The 10971-nt window shown below is 40.9% G+C and overlaps 1 protein-coding gene across 1 annotated transcript; it reads left to right on the forward strand.

The window, feature by feature from the left end:
• The first annotated feature begins 1760 nt into the window (after nucleotides 1-1760).
• On the forward strand, nucleotides 1761-9296 carry vamp2 (vesicle-associated membrane protein 2). The gene is made up of 5 exons (XM_080780366.1): nucleotides 1761-1946; nucleotides 6369-6465; nucleotides 6831-6989; nucleotides 7696-7747; nucleotides 8201-9296. Coding segments are annotated over exons 1-5 (327 nt in total). The 5' UTR covers nucleotides 1761-1944; the 3' UTR covers nucleotides 8218-9296.
• Nucleotides 9297-10971: the final 1675 nt, after the last annotated feature.

A 10971-nucleotide genomic window follows, 5' to 3' on the forward strand; every position in this document is an offset into this window, starting at 1 on the left:
TATGAAAACCTGCATTTCATGTCAGTCAGTCACACTTCATGTCAGTCAGTCCACCAGTCACGCCTTGTGACACGCTCCATATGTGCCGTCTCCATATATGAAGATCACAACACTGACCTAATCAAACCCTGGATAGTCATACATGGAGTCATCACCTATAGATCTGCATATATGGAGCCGGCCAGCAACTACATCTGACCCGGCGAAAACTAGAGTTCTCAACAGGCTCGAAAATATAGGCCCGGCCCTACCTGAGCCCTAACTGGGCTGGCCCAAGGTCCCGCCTGGCCTTACTCATTAGCACACATTTCACACCCTACCCAGCCCGAAAACGGCATTTAAAAAATAAATAAATCCATTCCCAGACCTGTTTTAGAGCTTCTTGCCCTCAGGGCGTCTTACTGGTTATTATTACTTGCGCAAGCAGAGCGCGCAAGTAATAGTTTTTTGGCCATGTCAAAGAAATTGCATTTCCATAATTATGCGAATGGAGTCTCAGTCTGACTCTGATTACGGGACTATACGGGATTAGCGCTTTTGGCCAAACAATCCATGAACCTGTTTTCATTTTCAAATGATTGCTATAGCGCCCCCTTTGGCCAATTGGAGTAAGACTGCATGGTTTCAGCGCCATTTGGCATGATCCTCTACCTACCTGTACCATATACTGTAAAGTTTCATGAACAGTTGACTCTCTGCATGCGTGTATATGTATTAAACTGCAATATTCATTGGCTCATAAAGCTTCATCTTTTAAGGCCTACTCCCGATTTGTTGTCCTTCGGGCTTGGCCCCTTAATTTAATAAACAAAAAGGCAAATAGCTGTCACTAAAATAAATTCATCATGGTGACCAATATTTCATGACAGGAAATAACCAAATAATAGACCACTGGAATTTACCCTATTAATTTACCACACCCCCTATAAAGAACGCCATTTTGTTGACATACGTGCACACCACCATAAGTAGGCTACTAGCCTTTATAAGTCCATTGAGTCTAAACGTGGGCAGGCTTGTAAGTCATTTCCATGAATGGGACACGTTTATATAGGGTCATAACAGTAGCTGTAGAAAAAGGGGTCGCTACGATCGTTATCATTAAAAAAAGTATTTGGCCACCCATCCATCTCAACATGAGACCAGGGAGTGACGTCACGTCACCAAGCCATCTTTGTCCCTTTCTAATCCAGGCGACAGGTTATTACGGTGGAGTCTAGACCCCATAGCCCACAGAGATGTCCGTGCTGTAATTGGCTATAGTTGGTTGTCATGGAACCACTGACAAATGACAGCATAATAAAACATAATAAACATGACTGAACAATTTCATAAAATAAAATGATATACACATTGCGTTGATAATTAGTCTTATTTTTAACATTTCTCAAATGTCCATGCCAGAAACCATTCACAAAAATGTAAAGATGTTCTGTCTGAGAACTTTAAAACAGTGCCCATCTACACAAACCAAGTTTTATAGAAACATAGTTTAATATTAGATGTGTAGTATAAGTATATGCTACTATTGTTGCATATAAACCATATAGTTCACTTGTAAAATCCCAACCAATCAAAGCTCGACCGACCACTCTTCCAAGCAATGGGATCGATCCTGTACCTTATTACATGTTCATTAACGACACTGTGGAGGACCGGCGGTTGAAGAAATATCAAAGGCTGTGGGCGCTGCACGACCTTACTTATATTATTATATAATAAAATTATAGGCCGAGAGGGCAGCTTGTTTTGAAGGGAAGGGGGACGTATTTGATCGGTAAACAAAAGCAGCGCACGGTCACGGATAGTACAGAATAACCTCTCAAAGGGTGCCAGAGGGTAGACGAGCTGCAGAAGGCAATCCACTTAAAGCAACTAGAGCCACTTACTCCGAACATCTCCACTCGGGATTTCTGCATTATATAGTCCACATCGCCAGGAAAAATGTAAGTAGACTGTTATTATATAATCTCGTGTATAGGCCCGATCCCCGTGCTTTTTATATAGGCTATAGTGCTAATTTGTTGCTTGTGAGCCACTTGTAATTTCGCGACGTGATTGGTGATATTCGGGAAATAACAGGATTTAACGGTGCCTTGTCATTCAGACATTCGACCGTTAATATAGGTTATTTCGACCGTTCGTCCGTATAGAATTCACTTTAATTGTGATTGTGAGCCTATACTGAAGAAGCATATGGAAGAAAGAAAAAACACTACGTGATGAAATAGTCTAAACGAAGCTAACACCTATGGCCTAACCTTGCACAGTAAAATAAATGAAACCAAATAGACCCCCCAAGGGTCCATTTGTTTCCAATTGTATATAGCTTCACTCTCGCAGTTATGAGCACTGAAGACTTTAGGCTAATGTTTGCAGTTGAATAAAGCCTCGTCGTAAAGGCCTTATCTGTCAGTAAACAGGCTTATTTATTTAATTTCAGCCTTGTTCGGTAGCTATTTCATTCATGTTACTATAACCTAATGCTTTTACACTGGGCACGCACGTCATTTCATTCCAGATTGGACTGGTTTGATTTCAAAGGGATGATCGTGTGATCGCCCAAAGGCTTATAAATAAAGACTACATTCTATTTGAGACTATTTACATTATTAGCCTTCGTTTGAGCGTGTTTGGATTAGGTCTATTTGTGATATTAGCCTACCGTGGGGGGTGGGGGTAGGCTACATACAATCCAGAGTGTGGCTTATTTATAGCCTACAAATAGAGACAATAAAGGGACCCTTGCCGTTCTTTTAACTCAGAGAGTGTAACAAATGGACCCTCAGTGTTAAACGAACACTATAGTACGGGTTTCAGAATGTATAGCCTAGAATGTCGTTGGTTGTCGTTACGCGGGCGGACAGATACAAAGCAGGGTGTATTTCCCCCCATGTTTGCTTTCTCATCAGTGTCTTATAGCGGTCATCATGTCTTTATATGTAGGGCCCTTTGTATATAGGCTAGGTCTACTGTTGCTGTTTTCGACAAGTGTGTAAGTGTCGGCTGTGGAAAGATGGCCGTGACAATTCCATCGTCTGTCAATATGTGCACAGGAGGCTACACGCCATTTAATGCTATTGAAATGGCCTATAACCCTTAACCCATACGATGGCTAATTGGACATCTTTTAAACGAGGATGTTTAGCCTATATACGATATGGGCTGAATGTAAAATAAAATAAATCACATTGTCAAAAAAAAACGATCACCATGGATCATATATAGGCTATATGTCCAAAAGGAACGCCCTCCTCGACGTTGTAGCCTGCTATAACCGTTTTAAACAGGCCTCGTCGAGTCATGCTCGATGGGATTTATTCACACATTAGAGCCAACTGCGTCGGAAAATACCCTCCGAAACAATGAATGGGCATTATAATCTAGGTTAATCCACCGTCATCGAGACTAAAACAAATATAAGAGCAGTCTGCTGTTGATCAGACTCTGGCCATGGTGCTGAAGCGGCGCTGTCCGGTGCTGAAAAACACACAGCCTGTGTGTGCACGAGTGCGGGGGGGAGGGGGGGGGGACGCTTGCGAACATTGGTCACTACTCACTAGACTATTTTAGTATTTTTGCAGCCTCTGCCTTGAAAAGGGGTCTGAAAAGATGTAGCTAGGCGGCGGCCTATATCTATTTGATGTTGCGCGCAGTCGATTATTGTCTGGCAGCGTTTTAGTGAAAGGAATGTGAAAAGGCTTCTAGCAGCTTGTTGATTAACTTCTTGAACCTGCATGATCCATATTCTGAGAGGAACATTGGGCAGAAATAGCAGATCTAGCCTACAAGCTCACAACGTATGAGCTTGTAGATAGGCTATTTTTGAAAATGCGTTGAGTATACAGATCCAACTGATCAGGTCTCGTTCACTATGTCTAGAAGGGTTTAAGTGTTTAAGCCTTTTGTTTTAGATGTTCATTGTGTGCCATACCACATGTCTATGTCAGAAGACACTGTGATAATGTTACTTTGCGGTGTAGTTTGGGTTGTCTATGGTCTCACACTGTCACAAGTCAAAACTGGAATACAGTGCACGACCTGCCTCTCTGGCCTTCACCATGACACACACCAAGAGAAATGACCTGCAGCTGTATTGGATAAATGGATGAGTTGTTGGGGCAACGTTAGCAGTATGAATGCAAATTGAACATGATAAACTGGTTCCATTTGCTCCAGTTCATTCAGCCTCGACAATATGTTGGCCCCAGTTTGAACTATATGGCAAATCAATCAATCAATCAATAATCAATCAGTCAATGAATACAGCAAAAACATTGAATGAGGAGATATTTGTTGCCTGTGTTTTACCACCAGGAGATAAATGAGTCATTCAAGTCATTAAGTATAACACCCATTCATGCAGCAAGGTTATAGATGAGTTTGACACTTGTATGACATCACTGTATGACAGCCAATCTCCTGACATAGGATATGATATGTTTTTCTGGTCCAGGGGAAGAGGAGTATAGGAGGGGTTAGCGCCCCTCAAAAACAGGATTCTATTTGGCATACACTTGTGTTAAGAACTTGACTTGGTGTTTTGTTTGACATTGCATGGGCACAATATACTGTAGACATTTTTTATAAACTCAGTGGCAGTGGCAGTGTTGACGATTGTAGAAGGATTTGTTGTCAGATGGGGATTAACAAGTTGTGTAGCAGCATTTAAAGGTGACCTTTATGCAGAGTTCTGTCTCTCTTCACTTAAGAGGAACCTCTCACAGATATGTATTGTACTTTTAAAAATATATTTTTTATTTTTGTATACATTTATTTTTAGCTTTTCTGCCATTATTGATAGTTACTGGTGAAGAAAGACATGCATGGATGAGGGAGAGAGAGACATGCAGCAAAGGTCGACATGAACGGGACTCAAACATGCGACGCGCTGTCAGGCCAGAGCCTACAGTACATGTGTCATGCGCCTGGACCCCTAGGCCACTGGGCGCCAAGTGATGTACTGCACTTACTAAAAGAACCGGCAGCATCAGAGCATGTGGGATTGTGACCTCATAACTTCATCTGTTGCATGCAAAGAGCAGATAAAGCTTGTTTATTTTAAAAACAGGAATTTTAAAATAGGTGATGCAGCATTCAGTCATGAAGGTGGTGATTGGTTTAACAGAGAAGTACCGGTAATACTTTCATTTACTTCAGGTGATGCTGCAAGCTTTTAGAGCTACAGAGCAACAACACAATACCACAAATAATGTGACTAATGCTACTACAGAGGTCATCTATTCTAAATCGTTGCATTCTCTGCCATACAACCAAAATACAATTAGGAAGCATGTCAGTTAACAGATTTCCTACCTGGCTCCTACTACATGTGTGGGGGGAAATCCAGTACCAGAAACCCATCCAGGGGAAAAGCTTTCAGAACAAAAACCTGACCTGAAAGGCCAGGTGTCCAAATCAGTCTTTGCTCAAAATAAATCTGCCGTATAACATCATTATTGCTACTGTAGGTCGCATTTACTATGAAATCCAGTTAGTTCGTTAGTCACCTACGCCTCCATAATATGGTCACGCCTCGTGACATCATGCCTCCATATATGGTCACGCCTCGTGACATCACGCCTCCATATATGGTCACGCCTCGTGACTTCACGCCTCCATATGGTCACGCCTCGTGACATCATGCCTCCATATATGGTCACGCCTCGTGACATCACGCCTCCATATATGGTCACGCCTAGTGACATGATCACACCTCCATATATGGTTACGCCTTGTGACATCATGCCTCCATATATGGTCACGCCTCGTGACATCCCGCCTCGTGACACGTCAAAACCACCATATATAGCCATCTCCATATATGAAAATCACAACACTGACCTCATCTAACCTGGATAACCATACATGGAGAAGACTGGATCATCACCTAGATCTGCATATATGGAGCCGGCCAGCAAATCTACATCTGACTTCAACCCTCAAACCCTTAGATCTCCCTGTTCTGACATTCCATGTTGATCCTCCCCACCCATCCTTCCTGTTCTGACATTCCATATGTTGATATGACCCCCTATGCCAAAGCGCCAGTGCTCACCCAGCAGTGATCACCCTCAGGGCGTCTTACTGGTCAAATAAACTATCAATTCATGAGAAAATGTTGGTTCGATTTGATCAAGATCAAGAACCAAAATGTCGTAAATTCAAACATAAATGAACATCAAATACTATTAAATAAAAATAACTCACATAACAGAATCAGCTGCTGCATGCTGCTTCCAAACATTTCGGCCATCTTGGACAGAGTAGAAGTGGGAGTGAAAAGTGGAGGGAATGATGTCATGTTTGTTGGGTTGCCATGTTGGCTGGGTTACAAAGTACTGAAGAACCTTCATTTCCGTTGCCAGGTCTGCCCCAGCCGCTGGCGCCCCTGCTGAGGGAACTCAGCCCCCCAACCTCACCAGCAATCGCCGTCTGCAACAGACACAGGCACAAGTGGACGAGGTGAGTAACCAAAGTAAAAACCAAAAGTCACATATTCATATGAATGTGTGAATCTGAACAGTGTATGTCCAAAACCTTGAAAAAAAAAGATCCTGTATTTCAATGGATCCAATGTAATTATTAATAGGGCATTCAATTGATGAAAAAACATAAAAGGATGAAAAATCTAGATACGTTTCGTAGCGTTGATATGAAGATTGATGACAAGAATGAAACGGAACAGAAAACGTTCTTGGTGCATAAGATCTAGCAATAATAGTGACAGTGCTGTAATTTTGGAATGACTCTAACACAAGGCCATACCATAATAATCCAGTAATGTTTTGTGCTTCTGCCCTCTTCTGTGCTGCGTGTCATTCACCCAGGTGGTGGACATCATGCGTGTAAACGTGGATAAGGTTCTAGAGCGTGATCAGAAGCTGTCGGAGCTGGACGACAGGGCTGACGCTCTGCAGGCTGGAGCCTCCCAGTTTGAGACCAGTGCTGCAAAACTGAAGAATAAATACTGGTGGAAGAATGCCAAGGTGAGTGTGCACATGCAGAATATAAGTACTCCTAGGTGGAATGTGCTTTGTCCAGGTGCAGCCTTGGGTTGTAGAATGACTCAGTCATAGTTGCCAGCTGCAGCGTTCAGAGTATGTTTTTATGTCATTCAGACTATGGGTTTTAGCACAGCTGCTTTTCAAGCAGCTGTGCTACACAATGTCACCCCAAAATGTGGTGTATAGTCCACTGATTCTCATACCTGGTCATGCAGACCCAAACAATTGTTAACAGTAAAATGTCAACAGTCAAAAGTGTTGATTTAAAACTCAGCATTGTTGTAAAATGTACCCATAAGGGTAGTTAATTGTATTCACATCATGGTCTTCAAGGTCTAATTTAGTCTGAGATTAGGCACTGAGGCAGCAAGAATAAAAACTAGCACAACTCTTGCTCTTCATAGATCTTCGACCTTTTCAAAAGTTAAATGTTGCAACAATTATGTATATCATTCTAAATAAATGTATACTAACAATGTTTGGCATAATGATATTTTGACCAATGCACTATTACTATTTAAAAGATTATGTCTTAGCTTCTGGGTCAACATCAAATATTTGGTTCCTAGAGCTAGTGGACATTCACTGGTTTCACAATCTACCTCTATGCCAAGAAATTTAAAATGCATACTTTGTTGTTTTTGTCATGCACTTTTTAACAACGATGCTCTCTCTCTACTGTCATTAGATGATGATTATCCTGGGTGTGATATGCCTGATTGTGCTCATCGTCATTATCGGTAAGACTCAGTCATTGTTAAATTCAACAATTATGTGATTTTTATTGTATGGATTATATGCATATTTCGATACATATATTTCAAATGACTAAGTAGAGTAATGCTGACAGTTACACAATTAAGTCCTCAGTGTAAATTTAACTCAGTGTACAAACTGCAGTCCATCAACACTGAGGACTTTACTGTGTACTCATCACTTGACACTGAGTCCTGATGAGTAATTTTGTGAATGGGATTGTACGGGACCTGAATACGTATGAAATGTAAAAAATGTTTCACAGGCAACTGGGACAACAGGGACTATTGTTAGTTCATGTTATTATTTAGTAAATATCAGGTTCCAGATACAGTACATTTTGATGGTGTCCAACTGTCCACATTTTGAAACAGCTCTCATGCATGCATTCAACTAACATTTTTATCAACCGTACCTTTCCCCCCATCTTTATGCAGTGTACTTCAGCACCTAAGAAGAGTTGTTCCTACCCCAGTCTGAAACCGCTCCCTTGCAACAGAAGAAACCATCAAATTGACGACAAAAATTACCACTGATGATGATGTAATTACATTTCTCCCCCAGTTAGCGTTGATATGACACCCCTAACCCCGTTCCGGGCCCCATGGCTCCCCCACTTCCACCACCTCGCCTCTGGACCCCTGTCGATCGTTGTCCCGTGAGTCTGTGGCCGTGTCTCTTTTCTTGATACTTTTGGCTCTTTCTAATCTGCCATACTCGAAACCAAACACTTGTGACGATGCAACAATAGAAAAGGAAACAATGACTCTGGCGAATAATTGTGACATAACTTATATGATATATATATATATATAGTTCTTTGTAGAGTTTTATTCTGATATATACTGTTTTGTAGGTGTGTGTGTGTGTGTGTGTGTGTGTGTGTGTGTGTGTGTGTGTGTGTGTGTGTGTGTGTGCGTATGTGCATTTTGTATTTTTTAAGTTTTTGTATTTATTTTAGTTATGCTTCAGACTTAACTACTGCCTATTTATCAAAGTGTGTATTTTGCATGTTATCACTGTCTATCTGTCCATGGCTCTTTTAGTCCATCTGTCATAGAGTATTGATGCACAACAATGGAGTCGGCCTTCTGTAACTAAGTTACTTAAAGGAACTGCCACTCACTTTTTGAGTTCATATGTGCTAACCCTAAGACGATCCAATAAGCATTTGTGGAGAAACTCTCCAAAAGCCATAAACATGGCAACAAAGCAACTCAAACCTGAGATGATGCCAAGTTGTAAAATCTGGAGCTGCTTCATAATATGGGAAATTGATTTCTCTGGAACTTCGTCACTCCAGATTTAACATTTTGACACAATCACAGATTCCTTGCTTTATAGCTGCTGGCTTTGGTGACGAGTTGTTCAATGTCCATGAATAATATTGGCTGTCCCAGATCGTCCAGTAACCCTAATTGGAGCAATGTTTCCCTTAACCACTTAAACCCCAGCATCTGTATTGTGGGGAAAGCTTTAGGTGAAAATAGCCGATATGCTATTTTCGGCTAAAGCTCTCCCCACAATAACAGAGAATACACGAGTATAGTGTCCTGAGGGACTCCATATGGGGAGGATTAAGTTGTTAAATCATCACTCCCATGATTCTCCCCACACTCCCAACCTCTCTCATTTCTGTCCATCCATCCAGTCTCTTTTAACACCACTCTCTCCTTTTCTCTTTGCATGCTTTAGCGCCTCATTTCTTCTGTTGAATTCAAAACTGTCATAGTACAGTTGGACCAATGTCTGTAGATGTTTTTTCTTCTTCTTCTTTTTTTGTAAGATTTACTTAGTGTCTTATTTCGAGAACATTCCTTCATTGCAGTCTAGTGCAAATGCTCTTAATGTAGCACATGTTAAGTATCTTTGAGAAGAAAAAACTACACAAGGTGTAGATAGATGTCGCCAATACTAATCCTACAAACCATAATGGAACATAACGATTCTTAGCTGTAAGCATTCGTTTTTGGATAGATAAGATTACAATTCGAAATCTGTCCAAAATTATTTTCTTTTGTAATATCTGTGACGTTGCTGAAACATTACATTTATACTACAGAGATGTCATTAATCAATATCATACCGTAGATATAGACTTGGGAGAAGAAAAAAAACACGATACTGTTACAAGAGGTTTTAATAATTTGACAACCCATGCATTTGTGTACTGTTAGCATGAAGTCTAAGTGGCCGCTGACTGACCTTATACAGTCAAAACATTATTGTACACCTAAATTTGTGTATACCTGTAGGGAGAGTTCCCAACAAAGAGGGGGATATGTTTAAAATGCACAAAATGTCCTTGTTTTTGATGGCGCTGTCTGGCTGGTCAGTAGTATGGCTGGCCCAAAAGAGATCCTCTTGCAGCAAAACCTCACCATTTAATGAGCACATGAAACCGAGACAATTCTGGTATTCTGCCTTATTTGTGAACCAAGGCAAAGTAACAGAGTCAAACGAGGGAAAAGTACAACAACTTAAAAAGTAAAATAAGTGCTAGAACAATGAACTGATAATGTTAGGGGTTATTCTTTTTTAGATTCAAAGCTATTGACTTGAGTGAGCATTCCGAGAAACAAGAGAAACCAGTTGTTTCAACAATTGTAGCATTCCAAACAAGCTAGCTAGAGTGTTTTGGTAACGCAGTGGTTCTCTCTCTTTCTCTTTCTCTTTCTATGTTTCTCCCTATAGTTAAGGCCTTTTTCTTTTTTTAATATAATAGATTATATTTATATTATAGTATATTTTTGTGTGAAACAGGCAGGTAAAGAGTAGCGTGTACACTGTACTATTTGCTGCCATGGGCAGAGCGCTCCTCTCTACCTGTGTAATGTGTGTTTTTGTAATTCTGCTATGTGCATTATACACTGCCAATTAACTAGGGAGAGGCTTTTCTTATTGTCGTTCCAGCTGTTTCCTCATTGGTGCCCTCGCTGGTTTAGTTTTGAATGATTGCTCTACTATTTTGGCATCTGTTCCTGTGCAATTGACCATTTAAAGCTACAACCACAGTGCAGGACAGTACAATGTGCTTGCTTCTTCTCAAATCTCCAGTCACACTAGGCCTTGTATGCATCCGCAAACTGCAACATATATAACATAGTTCCTTAAAACTGTTGAATTCACATTCAGGGACTGCAACAGCTTTTTACGTTCAACCATACAGGGTCCATATTTTAAAATGAAAAGGCTTCCAGTGGCCACG

Source organism: Protomyctophum bolini (genome assembly GCF_963924005.1).
Source record: "Protomyctophum bolini genome assembly, chromosome: 13".
Taxonomy (NCBI): Eukaryota; Metazoa; Chordata; class Actinopteri; order Myctophiformes; family Myctophidae; genus Protomyctophum; species Protomyctophum bolini.

Coding starts and splice junctions, on each gene's coding strand:
- vamp2 (XM_080780366.1), top strand. Junction 6,466..6,830: donor CACAGGCACAAGTGGACGAG/GTGAGTAACCAA, acceptor TCATTCACCCAG/GTGGTGGACATCATGCGTGT. Junction 6,990..7,695: donor ACTGGTGGAAGAATGCCAAG/GTGAGTGTGCAC, acceptor TACTGTCATTAG/ATGATGATTATCCTGGGTGT.